We start from the raw sequence: 23,552 nt of genomic DNA on the forward strand, positions 1-23,552 counted from the left end.
ATGTGTGCATAGATTTATGTGAGCAATACTTTTTCACGCAAAGGTTTGCTCATGTGTGCACAGAATTATGTAAGCAATATTTTTCCTTCTTCCACTCATGGTCCTCTGGATTAGAGCCATTATAGTAACTGAAAATGGGCTGATTATAGCTATAGTTGACACTGATATTCAAAATGAGTACCAACATAAATCATAAAGTAAAAAAAAGAGAGTCATAACAGATGGTCCTTCCCTCCTCCCCTCCAAGCTACTGGAGTTGACAAGCTGGTAATTTTTACAGGGTGGATTAGCTCATTAAAAATGACAAAGGGGGATCTGTGACATTTGCAACGTACATAGCACACAAAAGCAATATTTATACTTTGTGATGGCCTTAATTAAGTTGTGGAGTTAAAACAAAATACCACAGCCATGATCCATCAGTTCCCTTGTTGGTTAGAGGACTACCAATTTTAACAGTGTACCAGTTACTCTTGGGACTATTCAGAAATGGTTGGTCTGCCTTCCTACTATAAACACACTGCCTTTGCATTATGTCTCTTTTGTAAACTGTACTAGATAGAGAAACTCTATCACACAAGGACTATGCCTTTTATCTGATATTAGGATTTTATCTGATATTGGAATTTAAATTATTATATTAGGATTTAAACAAAAAACACAAATAAATGTGCTTGGTAAAGGTTTTGCAAATTGAAAAAGAAATATTTAAGTTGAGCCAGAATGGCATCCAAAGTAGCTATACTCGCTATCAGTTCACACTCTCCTAATAAATATTAGGAATTTTCTCTTCCTTACTGGGGCTGATAAACAGAACAGACTAAAATGCCTAATACAAGTGAGTGCATGGAGGGAAGTTGCATTTCAGTACAATTTTCCTTTTTATTGGTGACTTCAAATAGACACCCATATTGAGAAAACATGTTAACAAAATTGGTACATGGACTAAGAGAAAGGATTGTGAGAAGCAAATTCTAAGGAGCCCTACATTGTAGAAAAGATTAACAGATGCTCTTTTAAGTTTTCATTTAATATAGACACAGTACCTAAAGGGACGGGATCTGGATTCACTGGACTCTGCTGCCTGGAATGATTGCTACCACTGCCTTTTTTTAAATCCTCCGCATCACTGTACCGCCGTATCCAGTAATTCAGTTCCTCCCGGTCAGCTTCCTGACATCGCCGTAGCACAGTGAGAGATCGCCTTGTTTTTTCCACCATGTCCATGATGCAGTTTAAGAGCTAAATGTCAGAAAGGAAATGATAAGGCTTCCCACCACACACACTTTTAATTTTACAACATCCCTATGAAGTAGGTTATGATGCGAGATCACAGCTGGCCCAAGGTGATGGTTTCATGGGTGAGGTGGGGATTAGAATTTGGGATTCGGTCTCACTCTGACACTCTAATGACTACACCATACCGGTTTTCATGGGTTTATGATAGCATTAATCATAATTTCTATTTATTCAATCAAAATTGCCAAGAACTTCTTCCTCGTTCAGTAACTGGGAAGTTTTGAAGGAGCGGTTCAGGAGTGCACTGAATAAACAATTCCTTGGGGGTTTAGAAATCTCATACACTAATTTTATGTTTGCTGGCATGGGAGTTGCAATAGTGCAACTTCTTCCCACACTACTGGATGATGCCAGAAGTCCAGAGCCATCTGGGATTCACCCACTCTGCGAGTCTAACCCATGCTACAATTCCCACACTTTATATGGGTGATGCTGGCACAGACAGCAGCCTCAGAATGGACTCCTCCAACATGGCTGGGTACATCTCATGCTACTCCAACAGTGTGGGAATAAGTAATATAACATGGGAAGAAGACCATGGCTGAGACAACTTCCATATTATTCGCAAATTAAATAGAAATGCCTAGATAAGTATCACAGTGATCATGAAAAATTATACAACAAGCATTTATACAGTGCATTTCAAGAGGCCCAAGTGTTGTACATATATAGCAGCTGCTTTAATCTTATTTTAATGTAGAATTTTGAATATTTTAACCATATGTATTTATGTTGTTGTAAGCCGCCCTGAGTTCCACTGGAAAAAGGGCGGGGTATAAATAAATCAATCAATCAGTAGATTGGTTTCTGATCCCCATGTCGCAGATGGGAAGGCTAAGGTTGAGCAATAGCGACTTGATGAAGACTACTTAGTGAATTCAAGCCTGAGAAGATGTTTGAATTGGCACTTTCCAGCTCACAATCCTTTTCCATATGCTACATCAGCTCACACGTATGACAAACCCAACTGCCTAACCTCATGGCCTTTGGTTGCCTGCACAGTTCAAGAGATAACACACAAAAGAGGTCCTCCAACCCACAAGTATATCTGGATTAAGATGCAAATCTTTACAGTTTTTTGCATGCTGTTGGGGAAGACCTGAATAATTTAAATAGTATGCATTTGACAATGCTTATTACTTTAAAATCATGATGTACTTATATATTTCTATTTAGACACAAACATGCACTCTTATTTCTTACGTGGTCGAGGTGTTTCCATTCTTCTGCCCATTCTCTGTCTGTTAGCCTATGATCAATCATTTCTTCTTGACGTGTGCCATGCAACCCTGCCAAAAACAGAGCAACCCCCCCAAATAAAATATTAATAGCATGCAGGAGTAATCTAGTAATAATTTAATTTTCTGCATATGCCCATAAATTACAGACATCCACAGTATTGCCTGGTTATGAAACACAGACATTAAGCAACACATTGATCAGATACACCAGGGGTCAAGTGAATGAAAGAAACAAGTAGGGAACAATTCCAGAAGGCCCAAGATATAAAGACTTTCACAGTTCCCAAAGCAAGATCTAGAGAAGTAGATGGTCAATGAAAAATAAAAATACAGGGCTGCCCCACTGATCCTCAGCATTATCAGATCAACAAGAAGGGGGGAAGAACACAGCTTGACACAGATAAGTAGAGAGCAAGCTCGCAATCAATAAACCAGCAAGTAGGGAAGGGGGCAAAGAGTATTTATTGATTTAAAGCACTTTTAGGCTGTTCCCCCCAATGCTCAAAGTAGCTGACATTGAATAATATAATACAAACTACTCTCCCCCCCCCAAAAAAACAAACCCATTGGTGAAACATACAAACCATTATGTGATTCAACCACAGAATTAACTTCACAGGAGCAGATGAAGATGAGGATCTCCTCACTTGAGGCTAAGCATTTCAAAGCTTAAGTGCCATAGTGGTAAAGGCCCGACTTCTGGCTGTCATCATTCCAATCTCATACAGTGACAGCACACAGAGAAAGGCTTGATTGTCCAACTGTAACTGGCACAGTGGCTAATATAGGGATAAATAGTCTCTCAGGTATGTGAGTCCCAAGCTGTGTATTGTGCATGCTATGCACCAGAAAACTGCCTATATATATTGCTGTGGCTAAAGCATCATTTTGCCAATCCCAAAGGAACTGTATGGGACACTGTGTGTCAGACGTGGATCCTAAGGTAGTATTACTGCTGCAGTGCTTATGACAAAGATAAAGGTTCCAAACCTTCTAACTCCAGTCACACCAGGAGGTGCTAGTTTAGGGAGGGTTAGTTTGATGTTTATCTAGGGCAAAAGAAGATGAAGGGTTTGGAAGGGTTTTGCTTACCCATAGGTCTGTTTCTGTCCCTGAGGTCCCTGTGGTTGGGGTGTCTGTATGAGTCCCTGTAGTGGTGGGCAATGGCCATATCATCCAAACGGTAATGCTGAGGTGGAGGCGGAGTGGGGTGAGGCAGACCATTGGGCTGGTAAGACAAACCATTATTTGGACTGTACCGCTGGCCTGGGCTAATAGTGCAGGGCCGCTTGCTTGGATGCTCTGAGTGCAAAGGCTCTCTGTCAAAGCCATTTTCTTTGGTTCTAAAAAAAAAAGAGCAATACATTTTGTTTAGTTATTTTCTCCCCACAGGGAAGTGGAGTGTAACTGTTACGGTACATACAGTAGATCAAATACATTTATGCATTGTAGACATTTATTTCAGACTCCCCTAACAAGTGAGCAATGGAGTATTTATTCCAGCGTGCACCTTTCCTTGTCTTAAAACTCAGCAATAGCCACATCCATAAATTCCTTCTTCGTGTCAATGTTTTACTGTCAATTTGGTAGAATAACTTTTTTCTTTATTATCCAATACATTTCTTTATTATCCAATACATGGCCTTATAGCTGCAAATACTTGACTCATTTCTGACTTTGCTTCTTGATGATATTGTAATGATCTCCTGTCAATGACAAGTGTTTAAATCCCAAAACATTGCCTACATATATGATGTATGGAATTATCAAGAGAACAATACAGTGTTATAAACATGAAAAATGTTGGCTTTTAAATATATATATATAATTCATAAGAGTGAAAGTTCAGTTCTTTCTATGCAAATGTATACCAAACCTAGGAAAAAGTGAGAATTTTGTTAAATATTTTCCAGAGAGAAATATAATGGAAATTTGAAACACATTATTTGCATTAGACACTACTGATACAAGGTAACAACATATGTAGGTCTCTGAATTTTACAGAATTATAAAGGCTTTCAAGTAAACACCACACACACATCTCTAGAGCTGATGGTCCACTAGATTTTTTTAAAAAATGCAGAATTAGGAGCAGGCTTCTGGTATCTGTCTATGGGGCTAAATAATCATCCGGACTGGAAAGAAGCCTAATGATTGCATGAGAAAGGCCCACACAATTGTCTTTTATTCACATATTGTCCCAAGCAATGTGAGATCACACCATGGGGAAGGGACTACCACTGCCAATCAAGTGCATTAACCATGTCCACTTCTGCATCAGATGACAAGAAAATCAACCTTTACTTCCAACCAGGTTGAGCTTAACATATTGTATGTTTTCCAGCTATCAGATATATTGTCCTAGTTCATATGTCATGCTAAGCTAAACCATGGTTTAGTGTGAACACATGAAGGTGCAGGCTCCCAGACAGAAGACATCATGGCAACTTTGCTCTTCCCTGGTCGTTCTGCTGTTGCGCTGAGCAAAGTCATGGTGTGGCTTAATGTGTCGTCCAAACCTTGGCTTGTGGTTTATCTCTTCTGGACAAACCATGAGCTGTAAACCATAGATCAGCCTTTCCTAATATTCAGGTCTCCAGATGCTGCTGGACTACAAGTCCCATCATTCCCGACCATTGGCTATGCTGGATGGGGCTGATGGGAGTTGTAGTCCAATAACATCTGGGGAACCAAAGGTTGGGAAAGGCTGCCATAGATCAAACCTTGGTTACAACTCATGGCTAGTCTGGAAAGAGCTAAATCATCAGCAAAATGACAGAAGAAGAGCAAAGCGGCTGCGATCTCACCTGGAGCCTACACACTTGTGCCAATTCATGGTTTGCTTTAGTGTGAGATGTGACCCAGGCCACTGAATGACTCCTGTAGTGGATCTCTGGAGCGAAAAAAAGATCTCTATGCATACTCTTCTTAAGAAAGTTGTTCTGAGTCAATGAGGAAGTGAATAAAGGCAAATAAGGAAGGAATGATAAATGGAAGCTGTGGATTTAAGAGATGTAACAGGAGACATCTATACGTTTTCTCATGATGTGTAGATTAGGCTTTCTGTGGGCCACCATATCATTATTAACAGAGATAACTGCAGAGAACAAGATATATCACTTCATTGAAAAGGGTTAGAATAAGCCAACCACCATAAGAATATGAGCCCTGCTGGATCATACCAAATGCTCACCTAGGCCAGCATTCTGTTCTCAACCAGATGTCTATGGGAAAGCCTGCAAGCAGGACTCATTCCAAAGCATCTGAAACAGTTTATATTTTAATTAGCAAATACAGCTGACCATTTTGATTTAGAGATTTTTTTAGTGACAGAAGGAATACAATGATCATTTAGTCCAACTGGAGTATTAAATAGATTTGAGTGATTTCTGTATTTTGGAAAACAGGCCTGAAACAAGAAGGGTCATAAATCACAATGGAGCCATTTGAAATAAAAATTTTTGCCAAACTCAAAGAACCTGAAAAGTTCTGGTACTTTTTTTTTTAAGTTGCATGGGAAATATCTCAGATAGTTCTCTAACAGCCAGAATTTACACGTCTGTGTTTACATTTCAAAGATTTTACAGATACATTTTTGGAAACCCCATATACAAAGGCTGTTCTTAAAATGTCTGCTTGTATAGAAGCAATTATAGCAGAGGAGGGAGGAAAAATCCCACTGCTGTTGGTATGACTACAACTTTTCCTACATGAGCCTTGATAGGCAGAAAAAGTAAAAGCACGGGGTTGAAAGGAAACCGTGTCATAAAATGTTTATACAACAGTACTTTTAAAATGGTCATGCTGCTTTTTGAAATTGGATCCTTTCAAACAAAACGATTGCTGCCATCCTTCTGCACACACAGCTATGATTCTTTGAAAACTTTCTGTGCTTTTTCCTCATTTTATTGTATTAAGTTGCTATTACCCAGGGAGTGGTGGACAAATCTACCTTTGATATCCTGTCAACACCAGCAGAAATGATAAAAGGTTTACCTCTGAAAGAAAATAAACCTCCCTCCCTCATGCTTTTGTGATAGAGGATACCAGGTAGTGAAAATTGTGTATTTGATTGGACCAACACAGATTGATGGAACTAAGTGACTGAAAAATCTACATTGCTGATAACAAATTCTTTACAAAGCTGAAGATAAAAGAATTTTTGACGATGGTTTATTATAGTCCTGAGTTACAAGTGGTGCAACTTATCTGTACTTTAAGTTTTGCTGACTTATTTATTTATATTTATTACAATTATTTATATTCCACCTTTTAGGATATAAATCCTACCAACATGGCTAACAAGTAATATTTTAAAAATGTAACCCACACAACTTTTGTCTATGTAGATCTTTCTGCAGCCTGAAGCTTGCACACTATACTATGCAATTTAGCTTGGTCCAATAAAATGGAACACTTCAATGAACAGACACTGAGTGTGTCTGACTGTCTTATACTGACAATAGGCCCACTGAAATCAATGGACTTACTTAAGTCATTACTAACTTGTCCAGTGATTTCAACGGGTCTTTTACGAGTATGTCTTAGTCAGATACCATCTTTTACATCTTCTGTCCTTTGGAGCCAACTTGGAAACCACAAGTTAACTGCCATTAAAAAAAATAAAAAAGAAACATGGAAATGATTTGTATGAGACACTTCTGAGACAATATTCTTAACACCTTGTCACACACAGGGCTGGCTCCACAAATGCCGGGGCCCTTGGGCATCAGCCTGCCCTGGGCCCCTCCGCTCCCCTTCCGCGATCCGTGGCATGAGCTGCGCCACGGATCACAAGACAAGAGCTTCCGAGCCACCCGCTGCCGCCACCTACCTTTCTCTGCTGTTCTTTGCGGCTGTGCGCACAGGGTTGCCATCAATCAAGATGGCAGCCGAGGTTTCCGTAAAGGACTGAAGCCTCTGCCACCATCTTGGTTGATGGCATGCAGCGCGCACATTGCTGCCATCAACCAAGATGGCGGCAGAGGCTTCAGTCCCTTACAGAAACCTCGGCCGCCATCTCGATTGATGGCAACCCTGCGCACGCAGTGCGCGCAACCACAAAGAACAGCAGAGAAAGGTAGGTGGCGGCGGCGGGTGGCTCAGAAGCTCTTGTCTTGCTATCTGCCACGTGGCTCGCACCACGGATCGTGGAAGGGGAGCAGAGGGCCCCTTAGGGGCTCCTTAGGGGCCCTCCAGGGGCTCCTGTAGCTGCGGGGCCCTCGGGCCAGTGCTCAACCTGGCCGCCCTTTGGAACCGGCCCTGGTCACACATGACTCTTCAAAGGAGACATATAATTAATAGGACTGCTGTGAATAGCTGTAATTTTTCATGCTTGAAGTGAAAATTGTGTGTTCACATATGTGAACAGAGGTCCCAAGCAAGCTGCAGGGTCTGTGAAAAACCAACATGTAAGATGTTCTGCAGTTAAACTAATTGTGATCAGCATTGAGTCTGTGCCTTTGCATGGGGAACAATGCAACAATTACATTATGCTAGGTTTTAGAGCCGTTGGGACTTCCATATCTCTCCAGTCTCTCTCCCATTACCATGAGAACACTACTATTGTTCTAATTGTACCTTATAACTAATTGTAAGTACTGATACAAGTTTCATAATTTGGCTCAATCCATACTACACATGCTTAGAGAAGCCACTGATAATACCCATACTCATGGGGCCTAACACAAAGAAACACAGGGAGCTGCCTTGTACCTGATCGAACTATTTGTCCATGTAACCCAGTTTTGTCTAATTTGACTGACAGAAGTTCTCCAAGTCCTGACACAGATAGCTTTCCAATCATATGCTTCCTGGTCTGTTTAACTGGATATGTCAGGGATTTGAACCTGGACCTTTTCAGGTAAAACAAGTGCTCTATCACTAAGCAGCCACAAGTTACAGGGCACATCCTTGAGTAGTTGACCCAAGGCAATCTGCATTACAGGGAACATGAAAGGGATAGTGGCGGGGATAGGGAGAGCAGCTACTGATTAGCATTTGAATTAGGGTTGGAAGCAATTGGAGAAATACCCCTCTCAAGCAGTTAGCTTCCTAACTCAAGTGTAGCTGCTGTTCACTAGACTGGAGGATTTGTAAGGCCAGATTTGAACTGTTGCCCATAATTGCCAAGGTGACTGCTATCCCCCTATGGATTTGGGGAAGGCATGGTTAATTTCTCACTAAGAAGCTAAGCCTGAGTCAGGCTACCTTATTTCTGTTGACAAAATGCAAATACAACAATAGCGTCTTTTACAAGATAATCAAATGGTGAATGAAAGTGCTTTAAAAGTGTGCAGTGATGTGCAATTAACAAAACAGAAACGTCCTAACATTGTGAAAATTGCACATCCACTTTTGCAGATAAGTATTCTGACCACACTGGGGGGGGGGGAACATACAAATGTATGTTGACAATAAGGCAAGAGAAAAAAGAATCTGAGAATTGCAAAAACAACGCAACAATAATTGGTCTCATTGCCAAGACCAACAGTACTTTTTTTAAAAAAAGTCAGAAGCAGAAGCCAGTGAGGCATTTGGCCCATTAGAGGATAAAATAATCTCTGCCAAAGGAGAACAGGGAAATTGCAGACAAGCTGAAAGGATTTTGTGTTTGTCTTCGCTGCTGAAGATGTAGATAATCCTATGCCTGGACTGACTTTTTCAGAGAGAGAGTCTGAAGGACAGAAACAAATAGAGGTAAAGTTCTAAGGCTTATCGACAAACTAAAAAGAACAAATTGCCAGGTCCACCCAAGAGAACAAATGAAATATGAAACAGCTAATCCTCAGCTAATGTTTTTAAGAAACATAAAAAACTGAAACATGTTGCTTGCATTATTCAACCCCTGTGCTGTAGAAGCTCCCAATTTACATAGATGAAATTGCCTTATCGAGGACACAGTTACATCACCATTAGCCTCCACCTGTGAACCATTAAAGTTGCTGTCACATTATCAGGATAAAAACCCCACTGTTGAAAGATCAGTGCTCAGGCTGTGGATCTGAAGGAAAATGAAGACCAAAGAGCATTCTACAGAAGTGAGAGATAATGTAATACAAATACATAGATTAGGAAAAGGGTACAAAAATAATATCCAAGTGTTTGGATATTCAAGTGAGCACAGTTGGATCAATAATCAGGAAGTGGAAGCTGCATCACACCACCCAGGCACTGCCAAGAAAAGGCCATCCCTCAAAACTCAGAGCTCAAACAAGGAGGAGACTCGTGAGAGAATCCACAGAGAGGCCAACAATCACTTTGAAGGAGCTACAGAGTTCAGTGTCTGGGAAGGGAGTAATGGTGCACCAGTCAACCATATCAACAGCTGTGCATAACACTGGCCTGTATAGGAGGGTGGCAAGAAAGAAGCTGTTACGCAAAAAGTACCATCTGAAAGCATGTCTGGAGTTTGCCAGAAAGCAGAAGAGTGCCCCAGCTGTGATGTGGGAAAAGGTTTTGTGGTCAGATGGGACCGAGATAGAGCTTTTTGGCCAAACCTCAAAGCGCTATGTATAGCGCAAACCTAACACTGCCCATGCCTCAAGACACACCATCCCTACAGTGAAGTATGGTGGTGGCAGCATCATGATGTGGGGATGCTTCTCATCAGCAGGGACTGGGCATCTTGTTAAAATCGAAGGAAGAATGAATGGAGCAAAATACAGGGAAATACTGCAAGAGAACCTGCTTCAGTCCACTAAAAAACTGAGGTGTGGGAGGAAATTCGCTTTTCAGCAGAACAATGATCCCAAGCATAAGGCCAAAGCAACATTGGAGTGGCTCAAAAACAAAAAGGTGAATGTCCTACAGTGGCCCAGTCAAAGTCCTGATCTCAATCCCATTGTGAATCTGTGGTGCTCTTTGAAAATTGTGGTCCACAAGCGATGTCCAACCAACCTGAAATGAATCTGCCAAGAAGAATGGGCCAAAATCCCTCCGATACTGTGTGCAAAGCTGGTACATACCTACCCCCAAAAGATGTAAAGCTGTTATTGCAGCGAAAGGTGGTACCAAATATTAATGTGGGGTTTTTTAATATTTATGCAAGTAATATGTTTCATTTTTTATGTTTCTTACAAACATTTCCCAACATAAAGTCAATGTCATCTTACAATAATTGATTTTGAGTTTCAGTGTTTCAGAATAAAGTATCATACAGAATGAAATTACAATGTACCATTTCCAATTCAGTAACATGAGAGCATTGGTCAGGGGTCTGATTACTTTTGCAAGGCACTGTATATCTAACTTGTCTCTAAAACTGGCCTCCATATCAGCAGACTGGAAAGTAGCCAATGTAACATCTATTTGCAAAAGGAATCCAAGAAATTACAAGCCAGTTAGCTTAATCTTAGCATCTTTATGGGTAAATTGTAGAAAACATTATTAAAAATAAATATTATCAACATATTATTAAATATTCTATATTATCAAGCATATAGAAGCAGTCTAAGGAAGAATCAGCATGGCTTTTGCAAAGGAAGTTCTTGCTTCACTAAATCTTTAGACTTCTTTGAGGGTATCAACAGCATGTGGATATGAGTAATCTCATAGACACTGCATCTGGACTTTCAAAAAGCTTTTGGCACATTCTCTCATTAAACTCTCTCATCAAAGCTGGCAGAACTGGCTCTGGCTATTGGAAGCTTCCTCAAGAAGCTGTATTGGAACCTGTGGTTTTTAACTTGCTTATAAGTGATCTAGCATTAGGAGTCAAAAGGTAGCCAAGTTTGCGGATGACACCAAATTACCCCAGTGGACTATGAAGAACTCCAAAAGAATCTCTCAAACTGGGTGAATTACCAAACAAATAAATAAATATGGCAATTCCAGTTCAGTGTAAGTAACACGATGTACACTGGGGCAAGCAATCCTGACAGGGAAAGAGAACTTGGAGTTGTGATGGATAGCTCAGTGAAAATGTTGGCACAGCAGGTGAAAAAGGTAGATTCCATGCCAGGAATTATTAGTAAAAGGACCAAAAATAAAACTGCTATTAACATAATTCCTGAATACAAAATCTATGGTGTGTAAAACTTGGAATACTGTGTACAGTTCTGGTCACTCCATCTCAAGCAGTACGTAGACCTGGAAAAGGTGGTGAAAAGGGCATCTATCATGATCAGACCACTGAACAACTTCTTTATGAGGAAATGCTACATCATTTGGGGCTCCTTAGTTGTCACAAAATCAATTAGTAAGCATTAAAAGGTGGATTAGACAAATTATTGGATACTATGAATGACTAATATCCCTAATAGCTCTGAACCTACATGCCACTGAATACCATTTGCTGGGGAAGCAGAACTAAGAGAGGGGCTTCATCCTTTGCTTATGGGCTTTCCAGAGGCAGGTTTCCATGAGAAAGAGGATGCAGGACAGGGGTGGAGTTGTCCAGAGGTGAGTGGGGTTATAAACCCATTACTTTTTTGGGAGCAGGATCCCAGCCAGGTCCTTGGATATGAGCCAATCAGCATAAAGAGGAAGCATTTTAGCCATTGAGAAGAGTCCTTGTCCTTTTGTGCTGATTGGAGCCAATCAGAGTGAAAGGAAGTGAGTTCAGCAACTGAGAATTCTCTTCCTCTTTCATGCTGACTGGCTCCTAAAGATGTCTGTTGTAGTGGAGTGTGGACTTGCGAGACAACAGAGAGAGCAACCGAGTCAAGAGAAAATGGAAAAGGGGTGTGGCTATGAAGTGGTGTGACTATAATGAAGTGATCCTGCACTTCTGAATTTGTCACTACACTATTGTGCAAGATAATGTGGATCTTTGCTGTGATCTAGAGGGGCTCTTATGGCCTTATTGCCTTTGTCTGAGAAAATACCTCCCTTTAGAATACTGTACCAAATTAATTCAGTTTATAACTTAGATGTGGGTTAGGCGTAAATAAATCCGCAGCATATTCCTATACAGGTCTGCTCGGACATTAAGAGGGAGCCTCAGTTTACAAAATTCAATAAATGAATCCTAATTATCCATAAAGTCACTCCATCTTTCACATCTTTCCTTTGTTCTTATAAAGGAAGCCAATTTAGCCAATCGCTCACTGCTGCTGTCCATTCTGCCATACCTGGCAAGTAAGGTGATTAGTACATCTAGAGGCTACAATTACATAGCTAGCAATTTCAGTATGTTCACATATAAGTTCCTTCTCATAAGCTAGGAAAAAAAGTATTGGATCAAATGTAATAGTGTAGCCATTAGACCATTTCTTCCTGCAATAGGCTAGAAGTCTTAACAACAGCAAAAGAGTCATTTACATAGAGTGAGGAAAATAATTTCTCCCTGACATGCCATGCAAAATTGCAAAAAAAAAAAAGTGTTGTCTCCTCAGGTGTCACTCTCATCTCTCATTCAATGACTGATGGCTCCCAGTATTATTACAGAAACAGATTGATCTTTTTAATGAGCTAGTTTAATAGACTCCAAAATCTCACTGTGGCTGCTCATCCGTATCAGACCATATGTACCAAGAAAACATTCAGTGAAACACAGAGCTCTGCTGTCAGGCTGCTCCATAAACCTTGCCTACAGTTGAGCTGGGCATCTCTCTCTCTCTCTCTCTCTCTCTCTCTGATGCATATTTTTTTCAGACTGTCTACAAACCTTTAAAGCATCGGTAGGTACATGCAAGAGGCGCAAACAAGGAATATCACACCTCTTTTCAGCCTTCACTGAACAGGCAACACTGGATATGATGAACATCAAGGAAGTGTGAAGGGCAGATAATAGATTTATTAGCTTTATTTTACTGATTTCTACCCTGCCTGCCTTATGTTTTGTAAAAAAAGGGCTCACAAGCAGCTTACAATCAATAGTGTTTTTAATGTTTCTAGTTACTGTAAACTGCCCAGACAGCTTCAGCTATGGGGCGGTATATAAATACAATAAATAAATAAATAAATACTATGTCATCTAAATGCAGTATACTGTATAGATACAATATGAAATAGTAACAATATACAAATCCACCAAAGGTACAAGAAGCCAATCAAGGAAAAGTACAGCAAGCAGAATTTAACATCTCCTTAAATGTAATTTATTGATTTTTTTAATTTATGAAATCACCTTCCACATGAGTCTTAAGGTGATTTACAAACACACCATAAAAACAACTAAATGGCATTAAATGCTTTCAAAAGATCATCAGTGGGTCAACTCTGTGCGCTTCTACTGGAACAGGCATCTGAAAGACAGTGCCAATCTTGAAAAACTCCTGTTCCAACTGGATAACCTCACTTCTAGCTACAAAGGGACATGTAAAGGGCCCTATCCAAAGATAATATCCATAAAGGCTCATCTGGGAGAAATTTATCTCCAAAATAGCCTGGACCTAGCATGAATGAGATGACATGAAACTTAGCTTTTGTAGAGATTATAGTCGTTCAGTAACTTGAATATACATTTCATCTTTGGTTAGGTTTTGCAAGTTTTGAAGCACAACAAAACCCTCAAACTCTATTTGACCAGAAACAAGAGGAGAAACAGAAGGACATTGAGTTGGAACTGCTGCCAATGATAACTGTATCATCACACCTATAAAGTCTGTCATCTTTATTGTATCTCTTCAGCTAGGTGAGAGTGATAAACACAGCTGGGATACAGTAGTTTACTTCTGCTAGAACAAAACCTTCATGCAAGTGCTAGTTACAGCCTCATGGATGAGAACTTGCATGAGAAAAGTGGTTCCAAATCCAGAGTTCTTCTGCTTGTGCAAACTGTTGTGCAAGCTTTGCATGAGCCCTTTTCTCTTTATGGCCCAGTAAGGTGTATATACTGCAGCCTGTAACTTATTAATGCACCATGTTTCTCATCCTGTAACATAACCCCAAACAGGTATGGGCAGAAATTTAGTTGAGTTTGCATTTTAATGCAAACTACCTAAATTGTACTTCCTGAAACAATATGTGAACCAAATTGCATTTATCCTTTGAAACTTGTACTTCTCTGAATTTTATGGTGCAGTCCTTCAACCACCTAATGCGTATACACATTATAGTTCATTGGGGAAAGTGTACATATATTAGTGAAAATCACATGTAAAATGCATTAAAACTAGGGGGAAATTGTTTGTAAAATGGTATATTAATACCATACACATAAAAATGTGTATATTAGGAGAAATGCACACTGAAATGCTGATCAGTCTGTATGAGGAGCTTTTTTAAAATGCAAACTGATGTAGTAATGTGGAGAACTCAAACTTAAGAGAGAGAAACTGAAAATGACAGATTTGTCCATCCCTAAACCCCACTGCACTGTAATGGTGTACAGCAAGCAGCCTTCTCCTAACTCTTGCACTCATGGATCAAAGTCAGTGCAGACCTCTTCCATTGCTACTGCCAATTGGAGACATAAAACTGTCCAGCATCTGACATTATATTGTGGGTTTATTCTACAACACAGCCCCTAATTAGACTAGGCCATCTCAAACACCAGGTAACAAGTTTACCTCTGTGCTAAGAAAGTTGGTAAGGTATCAAAGTCTGCATGTGTTATGTGCACAGGAAGATTAGAATGAACAGCATGAACAAATACAAACAACTTTATAAGAGACTCTCTAGCATCAACATGCACACAGCACAACCTATATTGGCCCCCTCTATAACAAAGGCCCTTACCATATATGAGCGAGAAATGCCAGACATCCAAGCTGGATTTAGAAAGGGAAGAGGCACCAGAGATCATATTGCAAACATACGTTGGATAATGGAAAAGAGCAAGGAATTTCAGAAGGATATCAACCTGTGCTTTATAGATTACAGCAAAGCCTTTGATTGTGTAGATCATGAAAAACGATGGAATGCCTTAAAAGAAATGGGGATGCCACAACATCTGATTGTCCTGATGCGCAACTTATACTCTGGACAAGAGGCTACTGTAAGGACAAAATATGGAGAAACCAATTGGTTCCCCATCGGAAAGGGTGTGAGACAGAGTTGTATTTTATCACCCTACTTGTTTAATCGATACACAGAACATATTATACGGAAAGTGGGATTGGACCAAGATGAAGGCGGTGTGAAAATTGGAGGGAGAAATATCAATTTAAGATATGAAAACAATAACAGAAACCACTAATGATTTGAAACAAATGCTGATAAAAGTTAAAGAGGAAAGCACAAAAGCAGGACTGCAGCTGAACGTCAAGAAGGCTAAAGTAGTGACAACAGAAGATTTATGTAACTTTAAAGTTGACAACGAGGACATTGAACTTGTCAAGGATTATCAATACCTTGGCACAGCCATTAACCAAATTGGAGACAATAGTCAAGAAATCAGAAGAAGGCTAGGACTGGGGAGGGCAGCTATGAGAGAACTAGAAAAGGTCCTCAAGTGCAAAGATGTATCACTGAACACTAAAGTCAGGATCATTCAGACCATGGTATTCCTGATCTCTGTGTATGGATGTGAAAGTTGGACAGTGAAAAAAACGGGTAAGAGAAAAATCAACTCATTTGAAATGTGGTGTTGGATGAGAACTTTGTGCATACCATGGACTGTGAAAAAGACAAATAATTGGGTGTCAGAAGAAATTAAACCAGAAATATCACTAGAAGCTAAAATGATGAAACTTAGGTTATCATACTTTGGACACATAATGAGAAGACACGATTTGCTAGAAAAGACAATAATGCTGGGAAAATCAGAAGGGAGTACAAAAAGAGGAAGGCCAAACAAGAGATGGATTGATTCCATTAAGGAAGCCACAGACCTGAACTTACAAGATTTGAACAGGGTAGTTCACAACAGATGCTACTGGAGGCCACTGATTCATAGGGTCTCAGTAAGTCGTAATTGACTTGAAGGCACATAACAACAACAACAATGCTAAAAAGACTTTGTGACAGACTCAAAACGCCCTCACTCAGGAACAGAGCAATGTGTGGATGCAAAAATTAAAGATCAAACTGTAATTTATGTTCAGTGCCTATAATAAATGAAAAATACATTAAACAAAGAAATAAACACACAGAACTATGGGGCAAGGTACGCACTATCATGGAAAAGGAGGTGAACCATTTTGATGCCCTTATTTAAATTAGCCAAATTATTACAGCTTCTTTTGTTCAACAACTTTTGTCCCTAAAGGACGGTTTGGTATGGTTGACTGAAATGGATTCTCAAATCTCAACATAGTTATAAATCTTCAGACTTCAACAGGATTATCTTCCACCTATAAGTTTGTGGCATAGATACTGTAACTTCTTGGGCAATGGCAAGACCTAATTGACTCTGCAACCATGAGGATGTCCCCTGCTTCTTTTACTAAGTAATCCAGTCTTAGCATGCAGTGGAATCCTATTACCATTCTGTCTTGACCATACAGAAGACAGTGACTGTATAATGTCAAATATTTAACTGGACCACCTATACTGAGTGCAGTTTAAAAGGTATGCATCAGCAATTAAATTACCTATAACTGCTGTTGATTAAATAAAAGCAGTTTTCCTTCTAGCTGTTCCATGCGCCCGTGGCAAATATTGCTCAGATATCTGAACTTCATTTCCTTCTCTTTTGATGCATGCTTATCCAAAAAGAGTCATAGGACAGTGCTTTAAAAAATCACAGAATAAACTGCGGTCACAAAAAATAAGCCGGAAACTGCTAGTCGTAAGAACAAGGAAAATTAAAAACATAAGGGAAAGAAGTGCGGCTTAACCTTAAAGGCATATTGAGCCAAGGAATAAAATGCAATCTTCTATAGATGGAAAAATAAAATAAATCCTAGAGCATGATCTAGCCCGCTGCTGGAACAATAGATCACATAGAATTCTGGTAGGCTCAATAAAGTCATGTTTCCTGTTTGCCACACTTACATGCATTGCTTCATCGTAGGCAGCGCCGAGGTGTTAGGAGGAAAGTTAGGTGTTTGCACATCTCCCGCATCCCTATCTAGTTCTCCCCTTCATTTCAGAGCAAATTACACATAATCCAGCAAGCTGGGTAGGGATATGGGTGGTGGGGGACAACTCTTTTGAACCTATAGGAATCCTCCATGTGTGGACAATGCATCACAGTAGACTGAATCATGCCCCCTGCTTTCATACTTTGCAAAATAAAACAAAACCTAAAATAAGATCTGATGGTAATCCCATGTACCATTATGAGAACATTGCCACAAGAGAAACTCACAAGGAAGCATTCTCAGTGGTTGCCCCATTACATCAAAATTCCCCAGGAATCTCAAATGAAGCCTTAGCTTCAGTATTTACTGAATTTATTGGAAAAACCTTTTGATGAAGGCTGCATTTAATAACTGAAATTAAGCAAATTTTGTTGTTGTTATATGCCTTCAAGTTGATTACGACTTATGGCTACCCTATGAATATTTTTTTATATATAGATTCATAGGGTTTTCATGGTAAGAGGTATTCAGAGGTGATTTACCAATGCCTTCCTATAAGCCTACAGCACTTGGTATTCCCAGGCGGTCTCTGATCCAAGTACTAACAAAGCACGAAGCTGCTTAGTTTCTGAGATCAGATGAGATTGGGCATGTTCAGGGAAGTATGGCCATAGGTTAAGCAAATATGGACTTATTTCAATGTATTGTGTAGTACAGCATTTTAATTTTTTTATAGTGTTCATTTTACTAAGTTCATTTTACCAGGTGGATATCTACTTGGATCAAGGCCCTTGGGATGGAGTGGGGTAGCTCCTCCTTTGTTTATGCTGTCAGATCCCGCAGTGTCCACATGGCAGTAAAGCAATGCTCAGGGGGCTCTGAGTGCCCTCTCCAGCATTGTGGAGCCTGGTTTGCACCTTCATGAGCTAAGGGCAATGAAACAGGATGGACGATAGCTAGAGTGCAAGTGGCAAAAGACGTGCTGTGAGGCTGATCAGGCATGAGTAAAACATCATAACCGTGCCTACTGTGTGGCAGTGAGGGCGGCAAAGAAGGGCCACTTCTCTGCCTCCATCGCATCCTCAAGTAGCCGTCCAGTGGAGCTTTTCCACATTGTAAGGGGTCTGTTGACATCAACTCCAGGACATCAACTCTTAGACCCTTCGGAGGCCAACTGTGAATTGTTTACAAGGCACTTTGAGGGTAAAGTTGCTTGCCTCCGTAGCAGTCTTGATGCCCTATCCAAATCTACTGTAGTCCTCAATGAGGTGTCCAGTGCTGCAACTTCTTGGGAATGGTTTCAGTTGATGCGGCCTGATAACAAAGATAAGGTGCTTGTGATGATGAGACCAGCAATGTGTCCTCTTGACCCTTGCCCTTGCCCTTCTGGCTGAGGGGGTTTGACCAAATGGATCCAGGGTGTGGTCAAGGCATCATTGAGGGAGGGAGTGGTTCCAACCACCCTGAAAGAGGTGGTGTTCCAACCGCTCCTGAAAAGCCCACCTTGGACCCATTCGTCCACAACAATTACCGACCGGTCGCAAATACCCCCTTCTTAGAGAAGGTGATTGAGAGGGTTGTGGTGCAGCAATTGCAAGTACTCTTGGATGAAACAGATTATCTTGACCCATTCCAGTCTGGGTTCAGGCCTGGTTATGGGACTGAATCAGCCTTAGTCGTCCTGATGGATGACCTTTATCAGGAGAAGGACAGGGGGAATGCGACCCTGTTACTCTTACTTGATCTCTCAGTGGCTTTTGATACCATTGACTATGGTATCATTCTGGGCTGACTTGGTGAGATGGGTATTGGAGGCACTGTTTCACAGTGATTCCAATCCTATCTCCAGGGTCGTTGTCAGATAATAGCATTGGGTGATTGTCTATCGGCCCTGTGGCAGTTGTGTTGTGGGGTGTCGCAGGGTACCATCTTGTCCCCCATGCTGTTTAACATCTGTATGAAGCCCTTGGGAGCAGTCATCAGGAGATTTGGGATGAGGTGTCAGCAGTACGCTGACGATACCCAGTTCTATTTCTCTGTAACATCTGAATCGGGAGAGGCCGTGCAAGCCCTGGACCGCTGCCTGGATTTGGTGGTGGGCTGGATGAGGGCCAATAAACTGAGTCTGAATCCTAGCAAGATGCAGGCGCTGTGGGTTGATGGTTCCCGAGTTCAGATAATTGATCAGTTGCCTGCTTTGGATGGGGTCATACTCCCTCTGAAAAGCAGGTCCATAGTCTGGGGTGCTCCTAGATCCACCTTTGTCGCTAGAGGCCCAGGTGACCTCAGTGACTAGGAGTGCCTTTACCAGCTTCGGCTGGTAAGACAGCTGTGGCCATTTCTGGACTGGGATAGCCTGACCACTGTTGTCCGCGCACTGGTAACCTCCAAGCTGGATTACTGTAATGCACTCTATGTGGGGCTGCCCTTGAGGTTGGTCCGGAAGCTGCAGCTGGTGCAAAATGCGGCTGCAAGAAGGCTCACTGGGGCAGGGTATCACCAACATGCCACCCTGCTGCTGAAAGAATTGCATTGGCCATCCATTTCTTACTGGGCCAAGTTCAAGGTTCTAGTTTTGGTGTACAAAGCCCTATACAGCTTGGGACCAGGATACCTGAAAGACCATCTTACCACTTATATACCCAGTTGATCACTGTGCTCTGCAGGTGAGGGCCTCCTGCAGATACCATCTTATCAGGAGGTCTGTTCTGCACAATAGGAAATGGACCTTTAGTGTGGCAGCACCTACCCTGTGGAACTTCTCTTAAATATTAGAGAGGTGCCATCTCTGTTATCTTTTCAGTGCCTATTGAAGACCTTCCTCTTTCAGCAAGCCTTTTAAGTTGAGATCTTATCCCAGTCTGCTTCTGTGTTGCAATTGTTTTTAATGTGTTTTAAAACTTTTTTTAAAACAATGTGTTTTTTACCCTTTTTTTAAAGATTTCTTCAAAGCTTTGAAATTTTTTTCAAAGTTGATTTGTTTTAATGTATTTTAAAGTCTGTTTTTATGATGGTTTAGAGTGTTTTTAGTGCTTTTGTTTGCCGCCCTGGGCTCCTGCTGGGAGGAAGAGCGGGATATAAATCAAATATACATAAGTAAGTAAATAAATAAATAACCTTAAGGCACAAATAATGCTGCTGCAAAAGTCAATGGTGAAAGCACTTACGCTACAAACAAAATAATCTCTAGATCAAATCATCTCCATTAGCCATACCTGCAGGGGGAATGGGTTGATCTGCCAATCAGGTACAAAATCTCTTTGAAGCTGATTTTTTTTAAAAAAGTGCACTCAAGTTGCCCCCACCAGGTTTTACAATAAAAAGGGGCAGGGCTTGACTAGCATCCTGTGCCCCTGTTTTCAGAAGAGAGAGGTGGAGATGCACTGGAACCGGCAGAACTGTGAGCGCGTTTCTACTCTTATTATACACAGGGTCAGGTTTTCATCCAAGAAGTATGCTAGGCATTCACAATCAGTACATTTTCTGACAGATAAACCAGAATACAAACTGTCTTCCACTCTCCTGTCCAATACTGAACATTTTCTTAGACAAAAAGAACACAAACAGAAGAAGTGACAGTCATATTTGGAATCAAAATGATCTGCTAGTTACTTTAAATGAGCATGCAACAAAATAAACAATTTGTTGGCTAGTACCCATGAACAAAACTCCATTATATTCCTAAATGTATAGAGGCAAATTGTGCCTTCAGGCTTATCATGCAATAGCAGAGTTCTCTACTGATTACTTATAATGGAACATTCTGTTGCATTCAAGCATAACTTAGTTAATTTATTTCAACTGGATTTCTATCCTGACCTCTTCCAACTATAAAATCAAGTACATTTCCAACAATATCAAAATCCCTACTTTCTGCAGCAATCTCTGCCAACAAAATCATCCCATCTCAATACAATGGGATGTCATTATAGCACTCGCATATGAGAGAAAACAGCAGGTGGGATTATATCAAATATGCCAGTGCACCTCCAAAGGGCTGCCATGCTGCTTGCTAGGCTATAACTTCCCTATTGTATCTGTTTATCTATATATCAATCAATCAATCAATCAATCAATCAAGAAATTACAATGACCTCCCTGTGCTGCCCCTCCAGCTGTTTACAGTTCCTTGTTAAGCCTTCGCTGCACATGCCCACTTCCATTCTGATTGGATGGCAGCAGGCCTTGAAGTTTGTTGGGGGAAAAAGAGAAGGACGAGGAAAGAAAGAATAAATAAAGCAAGGAGGAGGAGGAGGAGAGAAAATGAAGCAGATAAAGTATTTGGGGTCCCAAAAAGACAACACATGAAAGGGTCCAGAAAAGGGGAGAGATCAGAACCATGGAGTAGGGAGGGCAGAAAATGGGATGGACAGGGCTTTGGTGGAGCAAAAAGAGAACAGATGGGGCCACAGGAAAGAGGAATGGTAGATGAATTAGGTGAATGCTTGCAAATGGATGGGCTTGGAGGGGGTATATATATATAGTGTGTGTGTGTGTGCGCGTGCGTGTGTGTAGGCAGGTGATGGTAGTCCTGGAAAAAGAACGAGAGGGAGAGAGATTGGGGGAGTGAATTTATTTAGATGTGGTTTCAGGATATTAATTGACCAGCATTCTGGGTGTTTGTTGGCCAGTAACCTGGTGATTCAAATGAGTTATTTTGTGTTCTGGGTCTCAAACCCTGGCTATGCTTTGTCTTCAGTTTTTGAACAAGTTTTGACTTTCTTAAAAGGAGTGTTCAATTTGCAAAAGAAAACTGTGGGATCAAAAGAGTGGCTATGAATACAGAGTAGAAGCCTGGAATCTGGATGGTGTTATCAGAGAAGACTCTGCAGATCAACAGAGGACATGTGTCTGTGGGCTGGCATTTGTACCATTAGCCAGACTGAGACCATCTGCAGTTATTTCATCCCCCACCCACTGGTGGCAAGAACCTGGATTACTCTATCATCAGCTTCAGGGGCCAGAAAACTGTGTGCATTTTATTGTAAGCTGTTTTGGGAGCCAGTAACGAGATGGGGGGTTAGTCTGAATTATCACTCAAGGATTCCCCCACACACAGACACAGACACACACACACAACTCAGTAATTCTATGGTTGTAAAGTTGGGATCTTGGCAACAGGAGGACAACTTGCATGGTCAAACCTGCCAAACAGATCTGGTTTAGTTATGGATAGGCAAATGGAGGTGATTTGTTACCATAATTGCTAATGCTTGCAGACCCTTCCAGAATAACAGAATATTTGGGGGAAAGGGATCACCTTTTCCGTCCCTCCACTCAGCTGGGGAATGTGTTAATTCTGTTTGTGTGTGAATGGCGAGAAGTTCAGACTGGGACCAAGACAGACAGACAGACAGAGAGCCTAGCTGTCTCAGAAAGAATCCTATGGCATTGGATGCTCCCCTAAAAAACTAACGGGGGAGCAGTATCTGATGGAGTGTTAATGCTGCAAACCTACACTGTATGCTCAATCTGTACATTTGTAAATGAATGCAAATATTACAAAACACCATAAGCCTCCTGTGATTTCCTTCCAAAGGAAACAACCCTGGGTGAGTGCACACGTGTAGCTATAAACAAACATAACATTTGCATTTTAAAAAGTTCCACATGCAGTTCCTGGTATCTGCAGTTGGAGGCTCTCAGGCATTATGGGTTGTATTCAACTAAGTACTATTCAGAGCAGACCTGTTAAAATTAACGAACCTAAGTTAGTAATGTCAATGGGTCTACTCTGAGTAGGACTAGGAGTAGCATTGAATACCACCCTATGAAAAGATCTCAGCCTGAGATCCCGGAGATCTACTGGCCCAATAAGGCAATTTGTTTTCTCTTGTACAGATCATTTTTTATCTACAGGGCCAGCCCAAGTCATTTTGCTGCCTAGACAAGATAGCGCTCTCCCCTTTCTACATACTGAAGCTGACAGGGGTAGCAGGTAACTCAACACTGATCATGTGACAATATCCTACACTGCACCTGAGGGGAGCAGGCTAGCTTAAGAGGCACAGCTATGTGACACACAGTTCTGTCCTCTTAACACTTTGCCACTGCTCCCTGTCCCCTGCCTCTGCTGTCTGAGATGTCACTCTGCCCAATGGTAGAGCCAGTTCTATTTGTACATCGTATATTGATCTATTTAAAGAAAGGGCTACCTCAA

General features: G+C 41.0%; 1 protein-coding gene across 7 annotated transcripts in view; it reads right to left on the reverse strand.

Moving 5' to 3' along the window:
• Nucleotides 1-23,552, reverse strand: part of RUNX1T1 (RUNX1 partner transcriptional co-repressor 1) — a 228,537-nt gene that overhangs the window by 45,181 nt on the left and 159,804 nt on the right. For all 7 annotated transcript variants that reach the window (XR_009759645.1, XM_061602866.1, XM_061602831.1 and 4 more), the window contains 3 exons: nt 3,633-3,883; nt 2,503-2,588; nt 1,047-1,242 (listed from right to left, as the gene is read on the reverse strand). Coding sequence is in view for 6 of the 7 variants with exons in the window: in XM_061602866.1 (XP_061458850.1) it covers nt 1,047-1,242; nt 2,503-2,588; nt 3,633-3,883 (533 nt within the window). In the remaining variant the exon portion in view is untranslated. The remainder of the gene's footprint in view (nt 1-1,046; nt 1,243-2,502; nt 2,589-3,632; nt 3,884-23,552) is intronic.

Source organism: Rhineura floridana, chromosome 1 (assembly GCF_030035675.1).
Source record: "Rhineura floridana isolate rRhiFlo1 chromosome 1, rRhiFlo1.hap2, whole genome shotgun sequence".
NCBI lineage: Eukaryota > Metazoa > Chordata > Lepidosauria > Squamata > Rhineuridae > Rhineura > Rhineura floridana.